The sequence below is a fragment of the Columba livia genome, chromosome 5 (genome assembly GCF_036013475.1).
Source record: "Columba livia isolate bColLiv1 breed racing homer chromosome 5, bColLiv1.pat.W.v2, whole genome shotgun sequence".
Lineage (NCBI taxonomy): Eukaryota > Metazoa > Chordata > Aves > Columbiformes > Columbidae > Columba > Columba livia.
In genome coordinates, this window is record NC_088606.1 from 13604161 (window position 1) to 13628279 (window position 24119).

The window sequence follows — 24119 nt, forward strand, 5'->3', positions numbered from 1 at the left end:
AACACTTCTCCAGCCATAAAGGCCCGTGTTTTCCAGGCTCCACAAACTCTGCAAAACTGTCAGATGTAGCCCAAGTCACTCGGTACACATTTGGCACCCTCCCCTTCTGCCCACATCATCACTGGTATCTCATGCAAGTAATTGAGTTACTTAAACTATTTTCTTGCGGCTCCCTGGGAGTCACACTAACACTAACTTTCAAGTGACCTCTCCGCTTCACCTCTCGCAATGCCATCTGTTTAGCTTGAAACTCTAACAGTGCAGAAAAAAATCCCTCTGTGGCAGGCATCTCCTACATCTTCAAAATCCTGTCCTCCCTTTTTGGTTCATTTCATGCATCTTCGAGTTCAGGGCACAGAAGTCAGCCAGACAACCTTGGATGGATATCGTTTGTCTGAATTGACAGTAACTGAGAGAAAAAGGAGAATTAGGAAGAGCGACAACAGTCCAAGGTTTAAAATTAAAACCTTACAAAACGAACACAAGCAATTCACTGTGGTACATAAACAGGGGAATGCAGCCACGACACCGTTGCCAGGGTTAGATGCAGGATCTGGAAAGTACTGAGTATTCTCCTTGTAGCAACTTCTGTGGCATAATGTCAGCAGTCATTTACAGACCAAAAGATCCTCTGTGCAAGAGAACAATGGGAAAATAAAACAGCAGGTTTAGTTTCCTTTGACAATGCCACACCAAGCTCCTTTGTTTAAAAGATCAGTGTCGACAGTATTTCACAGACTAAATATCTTTCCTCCATCCAGTTTTCTAATGCAAAACATTGTACCGTACCTGAAACACAGCAGCAGTTTTCCAGGCTTGTCTCCTGGGGACAATGACAACACATATGGGCAACAGCTTATCATAAAGTCTGGTACATACTGCACTAGTCTGGTAGACCCTGATTTGACCAGATTAGAGTTTTCCACTGTGAGAAGCAAGTGGATTTAAGGCCTAAAAAAAATGTTATCCTATTTAATCTTGTTATTTTGTGTGGTAAGGGAAAAAACAGATGAAAATTTTTAACTATGTTTAGAACCCTAAAAGCATGTTGCTTTACCTGAAGTTTTAGCAATCAAAACTAGTTGCCAGCTGAACACTAAAGGAATGTCCTTTATTATGTCAAATCCTCTAATTGTGTTTTATTATAAAAGTATACATAATAGGATAAAAGTGCAAACACCATATATGCTTTTTCAGCTGGAAAGCTTTGATTGTGAGGAACAAGAAATCCCATCTAATCTTTAAACCTGATAGCTATAGAAACAATACCATGCCTGTTCATAAGCTTGCATGTGTATATGTGCATACAGTCTCTGAACAGGTAGGACAACTTTTCAGTTCAATCCCTATTCTAATGCATTTACTTAAGATAAGAGTGATTAACACTGCAAGGAGATGGCCTAGTTCGGTACAATCAGGTACATCTCACGGTAAGTAATCTGAACAGACCAGATTAGTTTTTCCATGTCCTCACAAGGTATGCGTGTGTAGGAGGAACCGGGAAGAGGACAACTGTGTCCCACACATCCCCCATTGCCGTACTATGGGCTGCACTGGGAACCCACGAGACAGGTGATCTGAAAGGGACCACAGTGACAGTAATGTAAAGCATCATCTTGTGAGAGCAGATCGCTTCAAAACCATTCTAACAAAAAAACCCCTGTAATCCAAATATTTCTTATTCTACTATATATGGACTACAGATGGTTATTTCTGTGAACGGTATTTTCCCTTCTCTAATACAGCTATTGTAGTTCAGTATTTATAAAATCTTATTACTGTGTTTCCCAACATTTGCTGAGGAATAACTTGTCCTTTTACAGTTTTACCACTAGAAATTTGAAGACGGGCAATATAAAATTAGAAGCAGAATTTCAAAGGATAAATCCATAATAGTAATCATCATTCAGAGCCTCACAGAGGGGGTGCACTGTATTCATTAACAAAATGGAAAGGAGAAAATTATCTTAGCAGAAAATTCTCAGAAAGTTCCTTGTGGCTAATTAGTCAGCAATCACTGTAGCAAAATTAGAAGTATGTGCCCTTGACCTGCCTGTGGCTGTCAGGCCATAACCAGCAGTTCACTGTTTTTCCCCAGCAGATGGTAGATGAGCTTCTATTCAGATATCAACCAGTTAAAAATTATCTTCTCCAATAGTGCTTAAGTGGAAGATGGAGGAAATTTTTGACACATCAATAAATTAGAGGAATTTTCCCCACAAGAGGTCTATCAATGTAAATGCTTCACAATTTACTGTGCTAGCTCTGTTGTGCATAGAAATCAATAGAAAATGTTTTAACAAGTTATCATTCCTCCACATTATGCTAGGATCAGTCTGTACCATAAGAAAAAGAAATCGTGAACAAAAGCCAGGAGAAAAGAAGACGACCTGTAGCATAATATTAACACAAGGACATCGGCTGGAGAGAAGTGACACCACAGGATCTGCCCAGTAAAGAAGCTGGAGATACAGCCTTACACAAACTTGTAAAGAAAGGAACTTAGCTCAACATATTTTCACTGCCTTTAAAAAAACTGGATGTCTCCACTGGATTCTTCAACTATGCCGTATGCAAGTAAACAGAAAGATTTACTTTTACTTGCAGTCAGGACAGATTTAAATGGCAAGAAAAGTGATTAAAAACATCTTTTAAAAGTTACTGATGTCAGCCTGTGATAATGCATTACAAACCTTTTTTATTTTATCTTGTTTGTTGCGTACTTCTTCAGTTGTTTTCCTAGAGAAATATTGATCCACACAATCCAAGAAACCAAGACTATCAGCCACTAGTTGATCTACAATTAAATGCAGCCTTAACGTTACATTAGAGATAGCACTATGCAAACACTTAAACTACTTACGTTAGCACACATTTCTTCACTTATGTATTTGATATTAGAATGACAAGTGATACTTAAATTTACTTCTCTCCTTAACGTTTTACCTACAATTTCTTATAATCTGCATTTTAATGAAAATTATAATCATATATGCATAAGGTCTTAAAAATCAAATTGAAAATACTATTAAACTTCACAAATACATAAGCAAATAAACCACTTTTTCCATTTATGAAACTGAGACTACATCAATAGCAAGAAATCCGCAATTTTTCATTAGAAATACTTTGTGTTTTATCTTATTTCATATGCATATCCTTGGAGAATTTATGAATTGGAAAATCTCGCCTCTAATCAATAGCATTTATTTGTAAGATATAACCCACCCACCAAATATTCTGCATTTACACTTCTTAAAGGCTTATCACATTTTCAAATTGTTTTCTGTATACTAAAAGTAAGCAACATAATACAAAGAGAACAAAACATTCCTCCTGCCTCTGCAGAAGGGGTTATTGATGTCAAAAGCAGATTTATCACTTTCGCGAACTCTGGTTTCTTGTTCTCAGCTAACGGCTCCACTTCGAGCAGTGGCCTGACTTTTTTTCAGAACTCTGTACCTCGTGAATATTTTAGTTTCTGAAATTAATACAGTATAAAATTAGGCTTCATTACAGGTTGTCACAAAGACAAATCATGATCTAAATATTTAAAAGAAAAAAATTCTTACAAATTTAGAAAACTATTTTAAGTCTTCTTTTCAAACCTGTCTTGTTCAGAACTGCCTTTCACAGTAATGTACGATTTTTTTCACTATTCCCAGTTAATGTAGTGCTCGTGAGAAGTACTTGAATTAACTAGTGACACCCTTGCTTGGATGGGAGAGGGGAAAAAAAGCATACAGGATGTCAACAGACTAGAAATTGTACCACATTGTCCATCTTTGTATTCAATTAGGGTTAAGTCTTCCTTTCATTTAATACTGATAGACATTAAAACTCCCATTTAAAATTATGGTAAACCAATAATTTATGCTAAGTAATATAATTATTTTATTCTAAAATCTTCAGATCGCACATTTCCACTCTCCAGAAAAAAAAAAAAAATATATATATATATATTTACTGACATTAATGCAGAAAGAACAAACTGCCCTTGCCAAGGACTTAAATACAGCCAGACACACTATATTTGATAGAGTGTTAAATGTTCTGGTAATAACCAGGAAAAGGATTGCTTTAGGGCTTTTTAGGACACAGAGAAGGAAGAAAATCCCTTGATTCCCTACCCTTAAAAAAACTCAAATAAATTATTTCAGGTTTGTTTCAGGAAACAGATAAACATACATAATTTGAAAAATTATTTGGTTTAAAATGCAACTCCTCTAACTGAACACAATTCGCATTCTTTTTGTTTTAAACTGGGTTCCCTAGCATGAGATCATATTCTTATTTTTACCACGGTGGGGTGCGTGGCACTGTCACACATTTCACCAGCTGCGATGGCATTCCCGGCACATGACGCCAGCGTGGTCCTGCCGCCCCGGGAGCAAAGGAGCTGCACTCCCAGGCTGGCCCCGTCCTCCCCAGCATTTGGCAATGCTACGATGATGGGCACGTGGCCTATTTTTAAAAGAGATTCGGGTTTGCATGGAGGAGGAGACAGAGCTAATCTATTTTCTAGCTTTCGTGTTTGTTAAAAAAAGTTCACAGATATGCTTGGATCAACTAATGCAGCATTATATCTCCCCAAGGCTACACAGACAGTCCTTAGCAAAAGGGAGAGCAGACAGCAGAGGCCTGATCCGGCCTTGCCTGGGAACAAGGCCAGGCCAAGGTCCAAGCAGAGCCTGGCTCATGACGGTTCCTCTCCCTCAAGGACTTCCTGGGACTGGTTTCCTTCTGGCAGCAGTCAGGACTTCTCCCATATGAGTTTTATCTGAGAGACTAGATGGGCACAGCCTGTGGAGAGCAAAGCCTTTTCCAAAAGTCATCTCCTCATGGCACTGAGCTGAAGTACTAGTGCCAACAAACCCTGCAGAAAGCCTCGCTGACAGAGCTCTTGTTGCCCCATGACTACCAAGCATCTGAGCTGCGACCTTCATGATAAGGTAGAGTCTACTGGCAAAGACAAACCTTTAAGGCAAATATGACCATAGAGATTTAGGGCAAAGGTTCACTTATGCTTTCTTAGCTCGGGATGTGGAGGGACCTCACTTAAGCCAGACCTCTGTATCCAACTATACAGACACAAGATAGGGCAACTATAGCCACTTGAACTACATTCATGTAATATTTTCAGGGTTCTCACCTGTGACGCTGGAATTTTTTGTTTACTTATCTTCCCCTCTTTAATCCATTTTTTTTTTTTTGTAGACTACAACTTCATAAGTCAAATTAAATACATGCCAGGACACCATTTAACATTAAAATCTTTATTTATGATTCAAACAGGTACTAAAAATGGTCCTGAACACAAATTACCAGTCTCCAAATGCATAAAGATTATTTCAGGGACAAGACTCGCCCACAATGGCATCCAGGTATATTGAACATCCTTAATGCAGCACAGAGCAGCAATTTCCATGGGCAGCAAACTGAGCAACTGAACTCGGAAATCGATAGGATTTGTGAGAGGTGGGAAAAAGGCTGAAACGGACTGGAAAACATTTCGCCCCACTGCAGTGAAGCGATAGTTCAGAAAACAGTATCTGCTCACAGCACATCCATTTTGTAAGCCAGACAAGGCAAACAGGAGACACCTTTTTCAAAATACCCTTCAGTTTTGCAAAAGGCAGACAAGAGTAAAGTCTAGTACAGAAAAGCTCAGCATGTAAATACTTAGCTACATATAAGACACAAATATAATAAACAATCACAAGGTAAGATACACAGATCAGAAGGTCATCTTCCCAATATTTAACACAACTTAGGAAACACCCCAGACGTCAGGCTCTCTCCGTGGCAGTGAAATCTCACCCCCACAGCTACAGCTTCCCCGGGTCAGTGACCCAACTCCTCAGGCTCAATCACCTTATTTGCAACAAACAGTTTCCAAATTTTGATTCTTCACCAAAACCAAGCTTTTCATATTTGAAAGGTCAAAAGATTAAGAGAAATGAAAAACAGTCTGATTGACCAGGCATCCCCAGTTACACTCAAGCAGTAAGAACCACCAAGGCAAAGAAGTCACACACCCCAGCAATGATATTCTATCCATACCTCTCTGGCTTATTCCTTTGTTTGTTTTTGCTTTGTTTTGTTTTCCAAATGGAAACAAGACAGCTTCATAAGTACACTATCAAGTAAAAACAACCCACACAAGTATTTTACTGAAAAATATATTATGAACAGTCATTCACAAAGTGTGATAGTTCCCATGTCCCTACTTATTTTAAAAATAGAACATTTCCTAGAAAAATATTATTAATTTTTATATATATTTTTTTTACTGTATTGCAAGTAATTCAATGCCTTACTAGCTCTCCTCGCCAGAAAATGAGAGGCTTTTGAACTGGATATCAAATTTACTGGCTTTACATTTACTGGATTTCAAATTCACATTAAATACATTTACTGGATCTATTTGACTCAGGGAAAATCTGTCTTGTGAAATGAATGAGGCACAATGAGGCACAATTCCTATGAAAATTATAGGGGGTGATGAAGTTACTAAAAAAAATTTGTAACACATGAATAAAACAGTTTTGTTTTAGGGTTCATTATGCAGCCTTAGTTCTAACATATTCTGACTTCCCAGAGCTTAAAAAGGAAAGCTTAATAATTTTCCCAATTTTTCCAGAGGTGTTGGAACTTTCTATCTGCTTGCTACTTCTTCCACAGAAACAACTGACAGCAATGAGAGTGCATTAGAATCCATGAATCTGTACCAGAAGATAAAAAAAATACTGTTTCATAGACACCTGCCTACAGCGGAGTAAAGACAAGATCCAAGAAATCTGCATTTCCTCACAAACTCTCTAAGGGACTACACTCTCATGGTGCAGGTTCTCAAGGCTTCTGCTCTTCAACCTGCTCAGTGTCTGGTGAGACACTGGAACAGGCTGCCCAGAGAAGCTGCAGGTGCCCCATCATTAAGGGTTTTCAAGGTCAGGTTGGACAGAGCTTTGAGCAACCTGATCTAGTGGAAGAGGTCCCCTATGTCCATCATAGGCAAAAATCTACCCAGTCCTACCCCTGCCGTCCACAATCAACAGCTCCTTACCTGTTCTGTTGGGCCAAAGACTACACAGTCTGACGGGGCAAGAACTGGAGGACATTCAGTTGTACTGCTAAGACCTGTGCTTGAAGCTTCATTAACACCAGTGCTGAGAGACCACATTACAAACAGCAGAAGCATCATCTGCTATTTTGGCAGCTCACACCTGATTTCTGAAAGACTTGCAGCCTGGCAATCAGACAGAGCAGCAGTGTGGTGGGAAAAGGATCTCCCTGATAGTGCTGAGTCCTCCAGAACTCAGCCTGACCTTCTCTCAAGAAATCAAAATGCTGCTAACAATTTGAAGAGCAAATTGTGACTAAAAACTGGCAGCATGACCTCACCACTACCTCTTGACTGCCCATGGACAAGTCCCCACCACGTGGTCAGCTGTGACTGCTGCTCACTTTATGGAAGAGATCGCCCCGTATCCCCGCAACACAAACAGCTCTGTGAGCTGCACTAGGGAGTCGCGGTCCCAAGGCACATGGTGAGTGCCTCCCCACAGCAGTTCCTGCAGACCCATCAGCACAGCCGGGCCGGGAGCTCAGGGGCTTCCACAGGCAGGAGTGCGTCCCTGTTTTTCATGGGAAAGACCTGTGATCCAGTGTGCACGTGGAAAGTATGAGTTAGGCTCCCAGCAGGTACAGCACCCAAAACATGCACAAACCCCAAAGCATGCTGCCAGAAACGTGGCAGGACAGGGCGCAGTTGGCACTGCTTGAACCCAATTCTGCTGCCACCACTCCCTTTGACCTCCTGATGATGCTCTGCCAAATTAAGTTGGATGTCGCAAAATCCTACAGGAATACTAAATGCCATGTGTTTTCTTCCATGTTGTGAATATCTCCCCATAATCCATTTTTCTATGGACTAATTATTAAATTCATACATTATAGCTGCATCAAGGCCCTGCTTCGTCTTCCCTCCCTCTGTCCATTCCTCCTCAATACAAAGTACAAACCCATCTTCTTCAACCATTCCTTCCTGTGTCCTCAACAGGGTGCAAAGGAGGAAGGGTAATGCTCAGAATATACAGTGCAAGAAAAAGGTTATTATTACAAAAAGTTAATTTGATGGTGAATAAGACACTGGATGTAACTGGAAGCTAATGCACAGTTCTAAGATTATGCGCATAATATACTGTAAAGAACTTCTTACCTAGACAAAGGAATTATTCAGAAATAGAAATGAGAGTACCAGTAGGTTTCTCCAGCTTCCGTTGGATTATTTCAAAGGGATACAACCCGTTTTCACTTTAAAACCTCTGCTTTACACAACTGTTCAGAATGATTCATCTTCAGCGTAATGTTGCTTAAAGAAAAACGCATATGAACTTGTATATCATTCATATCTAATGCCTTGCCAACCCACACCTTTTTACTATCTAATTATCATGTGGAAGCCTGTCAAAAGTGTCAAAAGCTTTTTTTTTTTTTTAAGCTGCTACTTTTATCATGACATGAAAAAAAAAGATCAAAAATTCTGAAAGACATAGTCACTTTAACAATGCTCATTTATTTCCCAAGGTTTGTACCTACAAAAGGTCATAAGAACTCCCTGGACTTCATTCACTGCACTCTGCACCAGACACCTTGGGGAGAGCCTTGAAGGACTGAGTTTATTTGATTGCCTCATGTTTTCACTCCCACAGCTGTGGATGTGGGAATTCAGCTCATACAGATTGCAACATGCAATAATTGGGGTTTAGTATGAAGCTTTTAACCATAGCTCGCTAAAGGACAGGTAACAGGGACTCATAAGAGCAACAACATGTCAATTCTTCCCAGTCATAATTGAAAAAAAAGAGGAAAGATTTCACAACTGTGCAAGTTACTGACTTGTCAAGGGAGTCACAGAATTGCTGTTTCCAACACAGAATGATTTAAAATTTTTATAGAGGTCCAACATTTCATTTTAGTACGATAAATGATTATGTACAAAGAGAAACCGAATACATTTCTATGTAGCAGAACAAAAGGGACTACAACAAACAGCAAGTAACACCAGATCGTTTACGTTATTGTTTGAGGTAAATGAAGTTTCTACTAAAAAGCTTGCTACTACATTTACAGTAACGATAAAGCCTCCACAGTGCACAGAAGTCATGACAACAGTTATTTTTCCTTTGCTTACAAAACAAGGTTTCACTCTGCTGAACATCAGGGATCAGAAAGGGCCGAATAAATGACTTTGACCCAGAACCCAAACAAGCTGCCTCGCTCAACACAGAAGCAAACAGTTCAAATTAATTAAACAAACTTCGGTCTGAACAACACTGGTGCCTCTGCAGAGCAGCACAGGGCAGCTCTCCTGTCACACAGGTGCTGTGCCCCAGACTGCCCGTGCTGCTCAGGTCTCTGCAGCAGATGAACCCACAGCACCTGGTAAACCCAGCAATGGGTGCATAACGCTAATGGTTTTAAAATCACTGTATATATTTTAGCTGATGCTATATCTAGTGATCAGAGTTACTACTAACCTGCATAGTGCAGGAAGAGCCCCATGCCACAGCTGGGAACACCCCAACAGAAAGACTTTCACCCTGCTGCAGTCAAGATGTTTGAAATATCTTTTTTTCCACCTCCCAATGTATTTGTCCTACTTCTATTTCACTCCCTTAAGACACTTCTTTTTAAGGGAGACAGACTGGAAGAAGTTAGGAATAGCCAGGAGAAGGTGGCCTAGAGCTATTTTATTGTTGGAGGAAGTACAAGAGCAGTGCTAAGGTAGCATCTAAAGAACCTTGCTAGGAAAGGTGAATGCAAAGAGGACTTTGCAAGTGTTTGCTTGCTGAGCTCAGCGTGGGACTGACAGACACTGTGTGCAACCAGAACTACAAAGATCCAAAAGCTTGTGTTTTTTTTCCCCAAATCTCTTTCCTCACCTTTTCTGGTACTTGTCAGTGGTCCATGGGGCATCACCTAAGAAAACTGGACTGTAGCAAACCCTGCTTGAATCTCACATTCCAGTTCTTATATCACAGTATCACAGTATGGATTAACCAGTTCCTAATGCTAGATATTAAAACTGACAAAAATATAGTTTTCCCCACCATTGACTTTAAGCAATTGTTCCAAATTAAAACCAAACCACAAAAGATACAGAGTCTTTGCAATTGTGTAATTTTAGGGTCTTTACTAAAAATCAACCATTTCATTTATTCTTGTGTTAAAATATCTACATGATGGAAAGAAGTGTCAAAAGCACAAATTTTATTATCCTTCTCCAAGTTCCCAGAGAGGTTTCAGCCAGGCAGCAGCTACTTCAAAGCTTCACATCGCACATGCCTGGAGACTGAAACTGAGAGAAGCAACTGCCAAATTCAGGAAGCAGCAAAATGCTCACGGGGCTCCCCCAGGCTACGCATTTTTTAAGATTAAAAACTCAAAAATGAAATTGGAAAGGAAGAAAAACCCTGAAGTTACACCCCCCCTGGAATGATATGCACACAAATTTCTCATAAACTGCTGATTCATAGCTACCAGGGTTAATAATCCAGCATCAACCAAATGGTTTCTGGACTTCGCAAAATCCTACAGAGCCTTGCAGGAATCACTGAAGCTGCTTTAGGCTTACTTCAACTTTTTGGAAGCGAAGAAGTGTAAAAAAAATGGGACACACAACTGCTCTCCTCAGTGCAAGGCTCTTAATCCAGGCCTTCCTACAATGCAGATGAAAAGCTCTTCAGAAATGTACACTGCCCACTCTCAGAGAATCTCTCTTTCCTCTGTACAGATATTCCCCTTCCAATTCTTTTCTAATTTTGATTCCCAAACATCTGACACTAAGACTCACTGTCATACACCTGAAGTTCAACGAGATTAAAATGACTGCTAGCTCCTGCAAGAGTATTCCCGTTTAAATTCCTCAACATACGGAGATCTCGTGGATCTTCCTCTTCCCCGTGCGATGAGTCTGCTGTAACGAAAAGAAATGCTTCAGCTGCAGTCAGCCACACTTGGTTCTGAGAATGGAGCTGCAGCACCACACTGATGATGTTTGTTACTGATTTATTCTGGTTTTAGGGTATACCATTTCCTGCAAAGTTGTGGAATAATCTGATCAACATGCCCCTGAAACCAGTATGCTCTCAAGAAAGAAAACATCAGAAAGATCTTTGTTCTTTTAATAGAATTTTATTTTGTACTTTTGAGAGAAAAGTAAAATTTCTAAGGAACACATAGTTACAAAGTTGTAAAGTGCAAGCAAAAAAGGAGGTGATATGCAATAAGGATTATGAGTACACCTATGTGCCTGGGCTATGATATTTTTTGAATCAAATGTGATGTCTTATTCTGCAAAGAACATAAGAAGAATTACAAAAAAATATTGAGATTCATAGCTTCCAGGGAGGGGAGGGGAAAAAAAAAAAGACACACAGACACATATGAAAGCAACCACAAAAGCTAAACATTCACCAAAGAAATGCAGGAATCTCAATGGTAAAAAATTTATGTCAGCCTGCTTTAAATGGGTAACTGCATTGAAAATGAAATTATGCATATGTAATTTTCCACCTCTGTGAACTTTTAATTCAATTATAAATCATATTTGTAGCCACCAAAAAGTACTTTTCCTCTTCATTACAGTCTTCTAGCAGCCGGCTGCCTCTCTTCTGTATTGTCTTACACATTGTTTTAAAACTTTGCTTGCCTCCACCACGCCTGGCACAATACAGCAAAAAGGGGATCACTTCTACCTGCTACAATACAAACCAGATGGGTATCACTTCTAATGTGGATTAATTTATTGATGCTGTGCAACACATGGTGCCACAAGCAGCTGCAATGACAAAAGCAAGGGTCCAGTTCCACAAGACACAATGGCCAATCTAGAGGCCCCTGGTCTGCCTGCAGCACCCGCTACTCCTACTGTGTATCTTCTGCTGCCTCTGGAAGCTGATTTAATTCTCCAACCCAGCAGAAAACTAACCCAGCAAAAGCAAAACCAAAGTACCACATACAAACATTGTGCAGATGATTTTTTTCTTTTCTCTTGGGTTAGCATGTTAAATTAACTCTGACAAATTATTCTGTCAAGTGTTGAGTAGGTAAAACCACCGAGAGCAAGAGAGGGAAGGAGAAGTGACACCCTACTGAACAGCCGCACGGTGCATGTCACCTTATCTGCCCGAGCTATTGCAGACTAAAAATGGGAACGGATGGCTGCGGTGTGGGCATCAGGTTTGCCCCAGAGACCAGAATCCACTTAACCTCAGCCTCCTGAATTTTATAGGATCTTCCAGCTCCCACAGCTCTCTGGTTTGTTAACCTTTACTCCTAAGCAACCCTATACAGCCTCTTACGGCAGAACATCTGAAGGACCCAGTCTGTCATCTTTAACATCCCTTATTCAGTCTCTCCCATCTATGTTACATTGTATTATTTCACTTAATTGAAAACACTGAAACATTATCACATAGCCTTATTCATCTTCAAAGTTAGCAGTGAGAATTATTTTATTATATCAATATGCATCAGAAACAAGGTAATGTTATGAAAAGAAGCAGATAAAAGGAGAAAGGGTTGTCTAAATTTAGCTTTGCCCTGGGGGAGGGAAAGGGTGAAAGTGGTAGGTTATCCTGGTATTGACTCCCCCTGTTTAAACAAATTTTAGAAATAAGCATATCAATCACCCAGGGGTATGTCTTCATGTAAACGGTTAGGGTCCCAGCACGAGTGCCCTACCTGGGTATGACAGCTACAGAATGGAATCTCTCAAATAATTTACACATGAGACAATGCTGGAATAAATCACACTACTCTGTTCACTGCTGTAAAGTTTCACCTTAATGCCTTACAACCGTGAACTCCATAAAAATTGAGTAGATACAGATATATTGCTCTTGGGAGACCATAGCAACAAACATATTTTCCAGCTTCCATGACTTTTAGTTAAAAAAACATTCACTTAACAGAACAGCAAACATTTTTCAATTCCACAGCTGGACATTTAGTCCTACGACTCAGTTTCTTAACTGTTTCCAAAAACCAAAACAAAGCACTCAGGTCATAAAAGAAAGCTGAAATACACTTCATATAACTCATGATTTAATTCGGCTGTAAATTTGTTCTGAAAGACTACTGGTGTGATAAGTCAGAAACATTTATTTTCAGACTTGTGCAGATAACATGCTTATTCTAAGTCTTTCAGATAACAGACTGTCAAATGTAACAAAAACAATCTGAGCAAAAGCCACCATACAGTTATCAATCATACTGGGAGAGGGTGGGCAGGAAGCCCCATAAGCAAGATACAAATGTTAAGGGTTTTGGTTATTCAGCTTTAAAAACAGAGATGGAAACACTGAGCTATTAAACAATGAAAAAGCCAGGTAAACTGCTATGGTCATATCTGCCCCAGCACCTTCACAATAACTGGGCTTGGATCCTTCAATAAAGCAGACCTGTTGTAAAGCCTTGATTTTAGTTCTGTCCTATCTGCTAATCTTTGCCCAAAAGAAGTCTATATTTTAGTTTTCAGTTTTGTACATGATCAGTGACCATAATCAGCTTTTTGATAAACAAACCATTAATAAATCTTCAGACCTGCAGAAGTGCTCAAGCCTAACAGAAGTCTTATAGTCCTTTGTTCACGATATTAAGAACCTCTTCTAAAGAAAAACAGAGTGGAACAACAAGTAAGCCACTTTTCAGGAGTAGTGTACTGACCATATTCCTTCCCAAATCGGAAAGAGCAACAGTAAGAGATGAGATACTGGGAGGCAACACCTCTCAAAGGGGACCACAGCAGCACTGCCAGACCACACACCAAACCCTCACATTTTAAAAATGGATCTTTTCTTGCTTCTCTTTAGAGAAAGGCCTCAAGCCCTGCAAAACATATAAATGCTTAACTTTAAAAATGTATGTATAAAATTTTTTTGTCCCAAAGGGTCCCTAATCAGTTCATTAAAACATGTGAACACAGAGGAAATTGCTTATTTCCAAACTGAAATACAGCCACCACAGGGATCTCAGGCATACATGCTGTCTAGCATAAAAGGGAGAAAAAGAAAAACACTACCCACACACCTCCCTCTGTGCATGGCATTATGCAAAGTTAGCTAAATTACAGTGATGTATATTTTTTACTATGAGAGCCAGTATTACTAATAATCCCCATTTTCTTAGGCTCAACTGAAGTTTGCCATGAGCACTTTCAGAGTTTGAAACTGCAGTCCTGTTAAGTCCGCAGCCAAACTCCTGCACTGCACCAAGATTTTGTCTCTTACCCCAAATCATATCAGTAATTGTTCACTGCATTACACTGAGCTATTTTAAATATGCTTTATATCCATCCTGCATATAATCCATGGACATGAACTCCTTAAACTCAATTCAAAATTCAATTTTTACGTTCACAGTTAGGAACCTAAAAAAGATGGCCTGATTTTTCAGATCACTTGAGCATAGTCCTGGCTGTCACTGCCCTATTATTTTGGCCTATAATTGGAAGATGTAAGGCGACAAGGCAGAAGTGCAGGCAGTGATTAAAAGACTGGCCTGAGTCTCAGGATATGCTAATGCCTGTGAGGTTTTTATCAGTTTAGATAAAGACCCCGTTGCCAGTGGTGGCCCAACCAGACCACCCATCAAGCCGCAGCCCCCACTCACCTCCCAGCAGCCACCTCCGCTGTGTGCAATTCATCAGACGTGGAGCGGTAGGACCACATTGTGTAACACATGAAGCCTTTCGTGCCAACTGCAGGGTCAGGAGGACCCAGCTGCCGGACCCTGCATGCTGTTTAAAGCAGCCTCTCATCTGGGAGTTGGAAGGATGCTTTCTAGGCAGCAACAGGTCTGTGTAAAACACTTTGGGAAATGCTGGACATGGAAGAGGAAAGGAAGTACTAGACTGGTAATTGGTTTTAGTAAACATAAAATAAATATAAAACTGACTGTCAGCATCTTTCTCAGGTTTCAGGATGATTCCCCCTCCACACCGCCCGCCAAGAGGGACAAAAAAAAAAATATATATATATATATATAGCTGTTCCTAACACTACTGAGTTCAGGGTACAGAAACCTTCCAGAGCCTCAGCGAAATTCTAGACACCACTGCACAGCCATCCCCACTTGGGTGTACAGGAGCTGCAGCGGGAAATCTCAAAAGCTTTTTCTGTTTATTGTGTTTTCCACCACAGTTGTAAGAAAAAGAAACATTACGTTTTCATGAAATACAAGGTTCTTTACAAAGTTTTCATTAAAAAAAAATATTTGCCTTTACTATCTCAAAACAATTATTGTTTCTCTGTCTCTTCTATTAATATATTGCAATATGTTGATCTATTTTGTATCTTAGGAATCTCACGTTTTAAAGCTTGGCTTAGGCTCCTGCTCACACACAATTCTCAGTAGCCAGTAGCTAGTAGCCAGTAGCCAGTAGCAATGTTGTATATATTGACCTGCAACAGATTACAGGAGCTATACTTAAAACCAAAAATATTTCTTCTTTCTGTTTGCAGGAAACTTACATATGTTTACAATCAAATACAAGGTCTATGCTATTAAGAAATGCAAACTGCTTTTATCATGAGGTGTTTATTTCAGATAAATAGAAGTTTCTACATTCCACAATATCTAAGAACACTGCTAGAGACCTCTGATATGTTTTCAAATGAGTATATTATATTTTTCAATAATCTGTCATTTCAAAGGAAGACAAAATAATGACGGACCATGTCAGATTTTACTCTTTGGAAGTAATGGAGTGTGGACAATCTCACTTAATTACTTTCCAAAGAATTAATTTAGTGAAATCATGTTAACATATCATTATCTCCACCCCATCTCCCTAAAAAACCTCAGGGAGCTACTTCCACATTTTAATTATGTAATGGACGAACATTTTAATTTGTGTTTCATGGAGGAAAAGCATCTTCCATGGGTCTTTCTGCACTCCTTCTAAGCTTTCACCATTTCTCATGGTTGCCCAATTAGTGTCATTTGCCAACAGCAAGCATGCCACAAAAAATAGTCATTATACCATTTCACACAACCTTCCTACTAATTCTCTCACATCTTCCTCAAGATTTGAATGATCAAAGGACAGGTTCTTCACTACAGTTTCGTAAAATTTCTCTTGACAAAAGAACAGCATCAGCTTTAAAAACTTCATCTTAAATTTCTAAGGAAAAGAGAAATGGAAGGGAAGTCAGGATAAAACCTGTTACAATGTACGTCACTGCCTGGTGTACTCCCTCACTGCCTTCTCATGTATTCACTTCTTAATAATATACTTCCAATATAATTTAAATCCTTATTTGAATTGTTTGCACATGGTTTAAGCTTCAGTAAAAGAATCTGAGTTTTGCTATTCTTAATTAGAACTTAAAGCACATATTTTCTCAGCTCTCTAAAGTACTATTAAATTTTTAAAAAACTCCTTGAAGATCAGACAAAGCATGTTTTTCTGCTGAGAGCCAAATGCTTTAATTTGCAATTCTATATGTTGTTTTATTCATGATAAAATACTTGATACTTGTGGTTTCTGTCCATACTGCTATCACTGACATAGATTCTCTATTGAGGTTTGACTGTCACTCAATTACTCCCTCATGACTGATCTCTATTTTCATTTGTTTTTAAAGCTTAATTTAAAATAAAAAAGCAAAGAAAGTATTAAATTCCAGCAACTGCAATTAACGCTATTCATGATTAAAATGAGCTTTAATAATTCATTATTTGGAAATACATAGCTAATTAAAGAGCAACAAATTCATTGTACTCCTATAGTGTCTTATTAACAATCATAGTTTGAGCTTTAGTAGGCTAACAATAAATATTGTGAAAGTGTCCATTACAGCAAGTTATTTTTATTTCATAGTGTACCAACTTATTCTGCATTCAGTTACTGCACACACACAAAAATGTGTTTCTGTATGCCATCTCTCCCCTTAATTTCAGGATAGAAGAAGATAAGTTCTAGAAGCAACTTGATTAAAAAAATCAACTTATACTCTATATAGCTCCAAAATGTGGGAAACAGACACTAAATGTAAAGTTCAACCCAGTAACCCAGTATTATGTTTAAGAGTTCAATTGTAAGAGCCAGAACACATCTCAATGAAAGGAAAAGTAAGAACATGCTCTTCAAGCAATTCTGGGTAAATATCTTCTCTGTCCTACAAACTGATAGAAGCTTCATGCAGGGCACCTCCTTTGCTCCTCAGTCCAAAACGTGCTACTGGCCTGGAGAGAACAGGCCTAGAGATAAACACGAGAAATGCTGTTTTGTCCGTCTGCCTCTGCTGTTACAGGCTATTGAGAAAAACAATGAACACAAATAACACTATTAACTCGTTTGCAACATCCTTTCATACATGCTTGCAACATCTTTCCATACACACGGAATCCACCCAGTGAGAACCACATGAAATCCAATTTCACTTTGCAATATTCCTAGGAAGTGATCACAGTAACACAAATCACAGTCCCTTCCAACGCTCAACAGATTTGAACTAGTGACCTGAAAACTGTAAGGTTCAACATACCATTGCTCCTTCTCTAATCCAGACTATTTTGTCCGGTTTTGGTCCAGCTGTAGGAAGAGGGTACTGGTTGTATTTGGGAAGGTCAGGGAGAGGAAGGGTGAGAGTCAAATGGGAAAGATGAGCTGACTGCCACAATAACACTGTTCATACAGGTTTCCTGTTTGTGGCGTTCACTTCCTCACCAACACAGCATCACTCCACTTGTAGGTACACGAATTAGAGGAAAAAAAACATACATATATTCAATTTATTTTCAGGAATGGTAGATAATTACAGCAGCAGAAGATTCAAACTGGAAATAAACTGACCAAAACTAGTATATGAACTGATTCACACAACCTACCTTTCATGACTTAAAAGAAATAGTGACTGAAAGTTATCAAAACTATTATCTGTTGAAAATCTTAACAATACGATTTACCGGTTGGGGGGGTGAAAAGGAACTGCTACTCTTTAAACGTTTTTTTGGGTTTTTTTAAATTATTCTGCCTTTTTTAAAATTTTAATACGGTTGTTTTTATGATATGGAATCATAGAATAGTTTAGGTTGGAAGAGACCTTAAAAATCATCTAGTTCCAAGCCCCCACCACTGGCAGATACACCTTGTTTTTTCTACTAGCAATTACACTTCAGGTAATCACTTAAACAGAACAGTTATTAATATTATGGAATCCCCTGCAAAATAAATAAATTTTGTTAAGAAATAATTTGGTTTACACTTTTTTTACTGCTTTACCCAGATATTCTATGTTTGAAGTTTGTCAAACAAGGCACCTGTGGTTGCAGAAGTGGCTATTTGACAGCTGCAATTTTCCCACTAGCCAAGTGAAGAATATACAAAAGATGCTACAAACTATAAATTAATAAAGCATAAATTCTCACTTCTCTAAGTCCACACAGGCGTTCTGCAGAGCATAAGAATCACAGATTTCATCCTTTACGCTCTACATGCCTAATAACCATGCCCACAGTCATTAGCGTGGTGCAGACCGTGATCATTAGGCCATCGTTACAGCTATAAATGGACAGGGAATTGTGGTCAGAGGACCCACAAACCTCTGCTCACACCCTACATGCCTCCACAACCTGTCTGTAATCACTACTGATCACTCTGGCACCTCAATACTGGAGGCAAGACAAGCACTAGTCTATAACGCCAGCATGTGCCCTGTTCGGTAAAGTTTCAGGTCCAGCATGGCTCTCGCCATCAGTTTTTAAGCAGACACTAAAAACCTCCACACAGTCTTGCCTCATCAGTATTCTCCCACTTTTATGTTCAGCTTAAATAACACATTACTAACACCCTGACTGACTGCAGATAAGCATAATGGTTTTCTAGCCAAGAACTACGTAAAAGTTACATCAATACCAAGGAGGGTATCTATAACCAGGTAGGGTTAATATTATCCACGCTTTATTTTCCAACATGCAAAATAAACCAACAGTGTTCTTCATTACCTAGAAAGTGAGATGTAAGTTGAGAAGTGCCCTTAGACAGGCATTAAGAGGAGTTATTTTAGTGTCTTTCTTAAAAATAAACAAACAAACAGAATAGGCACAGCAACTAGCAAAACATTTTCTGCATCTGGAGAGACTGTCCTCTGAAAATCAAGAGGGAGATTTCAAACTAACACCATAAATCCCTCCAAAGTAGGTATGTACTCTCCTCTGAGTTTACAACTACAGAAACTAAGGCAACAAGAATGGAATAACTTGCCTAAAATCACATTACGGGTTTGTATTTCTTGCTTTGATGTCATCTCAGACTGACACTTGCGTTCATTAACACGTTTCTCAAACACTAACCCTACTCCTACTCTTCTGCAAAACAGAGTTGCAGAAAGCAGGTGTCTTTGAACTAGCTGTGCTAAATATTTGCCCTAGATTTTAGACATGCAGCTCCAAATGAACATATTTTTCTTGCCTCTTTCTTCTCTCCCTTCCTTCAATTTCACTCATTTCAAACCATAAAAATATGTTACTGAACAACTATGTAGACTAAATCTGCATATGAATAAAGAAGAAAAAAAAATAAGATGACCTAAAGACCCAAATTATTCTCCTGAACCCAGAGCCCTGTCTAGAGATAAAGGGAGGCTTGGGGTAAGTTTGCCTTTGTATTATTTCTTTCCTCTCTAACCAGGTCCTCCAACAGCCAAGACCCTGCTCCCTTGTTCCCATCACAACCTCCTGCTCACCACTGGTCCCTCCCTGCCCCATCTCCTCTGTGCTGCCACCCACCCCAAGCAGGGAGAAGGGACCAGGAAGCACCAGAAATCCTTGGGCCCAGGCCAGAGCTCACCTACTGCCCTACAGGTGACCCACAGCTGTTCGGACAGGAGCACAGGCTTTGTATCCTGATCTTTCAAACACAATACATCCAGGCAGGCTCTCCATCATTTCTTCAGTTTAAGACTATCAGAAAATTCCACCTTGTCTCTACTTGCGAAACTTATTTCTTCTATGTGCAGAACAGAAAGCCTCTCAACATACAACAATGATCACTTCGAGTGCTTACCAGACATTTCTGTATTTCACTTTACCCTATATTAAAAATCACATTTTCCTTCACATCTCCACCACTTGCTTGCTCTATTTGGTTCTTCTTCATGCCTGCCCCACTCCCAACTTCACATCATCTTTCATACTACCCATTGTACTTGCAAGAGCTTTCCACCTCCCTGTAAAGCAATTTTCTTCTCTTGCAACCTCAAAACCCCCATCAGCATCCTCCATCTTTATTTTTTCCCTCATGGGTTATGTGTGTCTGATCACCTCAAGGCAGCATTCAAAGGCCCACTTCTCTTGTTCTTCCTCATCTCACTGAAGGCTAACTCATAAAAGCAAAGGCTTCTGAATCAAGCCACCTTTTTTTATAAACACAGAATAACACAAGTTTACAACAGTTCTTGAGCTCACTATCTACAATGAGATGACAGCTAGACAAGAGATCTCGTCAGTAACACATTCTAGAACATAACACTTAAAGATTAACTAAGATTTTAAAAACCATGTACAGCATAAATATGTACGGCTTAGTTCTATCAGGTATAATAGGTGCCCAGAGTTACAAAATCAACATGAGTGACAGTTTTCAGAAATTATCTACTTTGCTTATTCCAACTATTCAGAAAGTGTTGCAACTCCTACTGTTCCCATATGTGTGCTACCAGCATGAACACTGTAAAAGCAAAGCCCAGGGATTTTGGTAGGAAGACAGCCTGCTTATAAACGGGTTACAGTATAAACTTTGAAATACATTGCTCTATATTTTCTTTTTGAAAACACTTACAATGAAATATTTATTAACTTTAGGCAAAACAGGCATCTGCTATTAGCATACAACCCCCGTATACAGTCATAGTTTTCTCTCCTGAAGAGCTCTGAGAATATCACACAATGTGAAGCCCACACGCACCACTCATCATGCCCTGAAAATCTGCTCCCACAGTCTCAAGGTCCACACGTATTAGAGGTTTTCACTAACCCATCCCTTTCTTGTGCCACACCACAAAGAAAATAAAGTAAAATGTATCATCTTCATTTCTTGCAAGAGAAGAGGCAGCTATGTTTGATGCAGTTGCTGTCATGAAGTGATTTAATATGAACCTGACTCCAGCTGTTCAGATGGCAGTAGAAAGCCAGACCACTGCTAAAATCTGGAGGTATGAGAAACCCACAAATCAATTTTCAATGAAACATGAGATTATGAATTCTCAGAATTTTGTTGCTAAAAAGCAATAACTAGAATCAAAATATGGTATTTTGAGTTTAAAGTCTACCATGAAGAATTCTTTGTAACATTCAGGATACCAGATTTATTTCCCCACAAATAACAGTAAACACCAGCTAGCTGAATAATCCCAAATACTGTGCAGGCCAAACTCCGAACACCACCTCTGAGGATACTGGCAGCTCCTCTCCTTTCTTTTTTACCACCTGTCACTGCAGCCCAGCAGCTCCCTAGCCACTGCCACCCAGGTGACACCACCACGCCAGTAACCTTAAAACACAACAGAAAAAATCAGTAACTACAGGCCAACTACCTCAACTCTACACAGGCATCTGACACCTAAAAACTGTCCTTCGCAGATGTTGGGAGCCCCTGGGTGGGCTCTCCGGGGAGGCAGGGAGGGAGGGGAGCTGGGCAGGGGGCGGAAGGACACACCTGCCGGGCCGCACCGCGCTGCCCGCCGCCGGGACGCTTCTCTCCTCCGCGATGCCGCCGCTCCGTGCCGCTGCGCGCCTCAGGGTCACAGACGTGAGCTCACAGCTCGGCCGTATACATATACATATATGTATATGTATTATAGATACACACGTTAGCACACGCGCAGCGGAGACACGTAGCGGTGGGTGATCGCTTGTCAGGCAGATACATGTAGATACATAATATATACATACATATACACATACGCACACATTTCTACACGTATTCCCGTGAGGAGGTGCAGGAGAAGTTCCTCACAGAGGCTGCCGGGGGCTGGCAGGTTTCCCGCTGCATAACGGGGGACGCTGAGGGGGTGAAGTTTCCTCCCTCCTCCTCTCCCCGAGTTACGCCGCGGAGCCGGGCGGCCCTGGGCGTCGGAGCCGCCGCCGGCAGCCCCAGGCAGGCCCGCTCCCGGCGCTGCCTTCCCCGCGCCAGCCTCCGTCTCCGCCCCGCCGGGGCGCCGGGACCCCTTCGCTCCCCGGGGGCGGCCGCGGGAGTCGGCCCCGGCCCTTACCGTTGCAGAACTGGAGCAGCGAGGAGGTGTCGTAGAGGCTGCTGTAGCTGGAGAAGCCGTCCTCCATCCTGCCGCTGCGCTCCCGGCCTCCCTTCGGCTGTCCCGGCGGCCGCCCGCTGCCTCCTCGCCCACACGCTGAGGAGCGGAGGCGGCTGGGGCCGCGGCGGCCTGCTGCCTGCCTCACTCAGTTGCCATGGCAACCCATTCACTCCGCCGCGGCTGGGGCGGCGGCCGCTCCGCTCCGCCGCTGAGGCGAGGGGGGAGACCCGCGGGGCGGGGCGGGGCGGGGCGGGGCGGGGCGCGGCGCCGTCTCGGCGCGGCGGCGGCGGAGGGGGCAGTGCGGGAGCTCCCCTCACCGGCCGCGGGGCTGCTGCACCGCTCGGCGGCCGCTCGCCCGCGGCTCCCCGGCGGGCGACGCAGCCTCCGCCCCGTGGTTCGCCGGCGGAGGGGAGGTCCCGGTGCCGTAGCCCTGTCAGAGCACGGCCGGCGGGATCTCGCGGGAAGGGAGCCGCTGGGCGGGCGGCGGTAGGGCCGGGACAGCGCAGCGATGAGGCCCGGGGAGCCGCCGTCTCCAGCGGGGAGAGACGAGGGGACCCCGGGACGGCGGGGCCAGCGAGGAGCCGCCTGTTTCGCCGGGCGAGGGGCCGGCGCGGCTGTTACTCCTCAGCGGCCCCGCCGAGCCCCTGCGCCGGGCCGGGCCGGGCCGCCCCTGCGCCGCCCCTGCGCCGGCCAAACCCGGTCCTGGTGGCCGTGCCGCGGCGACGGGCCCAGCGAATCCCGGTGTCCTGGTGGAGGCGAGGTGAAGCGAGGCCATCTCACATCCCTGCGCAGAGAAGTACCCGCTGAGAGCACTAAACCAGAGTTACCGAACGGCATATCTCTGAATTAAAGCCAGAAGTTGTGCAGTAACTGTTGGGACAGCCTGTCAGCTGGATACAGCCGCAGCGTCCCTCCCTGCTGCAGCAACGCTCTGCTTGTTGCTGGTCCATCGGAAGCTACTTTTGCTTCTTCTACTGAGGCAACAGACCGCGTGTCATTGCACCTTATGTCCTCCACTGGTTTCAGGAGTGATTCAACTGGCTACAGGACAGGGTTGTCAAGATAATGTAATTGATGCTCTCTTACAATAACAACAAGCAAAAAAGATACATACTGTAATTTGTCATACCATTTTAATACATTTGTAACTATTTAGTTTGAAGAATATTATACACTTTTCCAATATAGGATTCTAAAATATTATAATTTGAAAAAACACACATAACACAAAACTGCTTTGATCTGATTGTGGGCCTTGGGTGATCGCTGAGACCAGGATAAGAAAGTGTCTTCCATGCCAAATTCTGTTCCAAAATAAATAAAACAGTTCAATTCAAAACAAAACTATAGTTACACACAAAAATAAAAGCTACAGTCCATGCTGGAAATTAGTGCAAAGTAATGTTGAAACCTGTAGGAAAGGATTATTCTCTACTGCTTTTTTCTCAAGCTAGCCAAGTTAATAAATAATTTCAGCCAGTTTAAATTTTTCTTTATCTAGTCATGTTTAAAATGACCAGTCATGGTGAGATGATGGTAGTGGTACAAAACTGGTGGCTAGTAATATTGTAAAATTATTTCATACCTTACAAGCTTCAATTTCTGTGCTAGGGATATTGAAAGGTCCAGTGACTGAAAGACATTTTTATTTCAAGCTCCTCAAGGGACACAAGAAAAATAGTGCATTACATATTGATAGCACCTTTGATCTTGAAAAATGCCAGAGCACTTAACAAAGTGTATCTGCAGGTCTCAGTCCTTTAAGGAACTTTTTCGCAGGGCAGTTCCATCATGTGG

At 41.4% G+C, this 24119-nt stretch overlaps 1 protein-coding gene across 13 annotated transcripts in view; it reads right to left on the reverse strand.

Moving 5' to 3' along the window:
* Positions 1 to 24119, reverse strand: part of EML1 (EMAP like 1) — a 130282-nt gene that overhangs the window by 60486 nt on the left and 45677 nt on the right. For 3 of the 13 annotated variants that reach the window (XM_065063512.1, XM_065063510.1, XM_065063511.1), the window contains exon 1: positions 22284 to 22537. The exons of 5 other annotated variants lie outside the window; for them this stretch is intronic. In XM_065063512.1, the coding sequence (XP_064919584.1) occupies positions 22284 to 22350 (67 nt within the window). In that variant the 5' untranslated portion in view covers positions 22351 to 22537. Of the gene's footprint in view, positions 1 to 22283; positions 22541 to 24119 lie in introns of those variants that run through there. 5 more of the 13 variants (XM_065063509.1, XM_065063507.1, XM_065063517.1 and 2 more) reach the window with 3 other exon arrangements.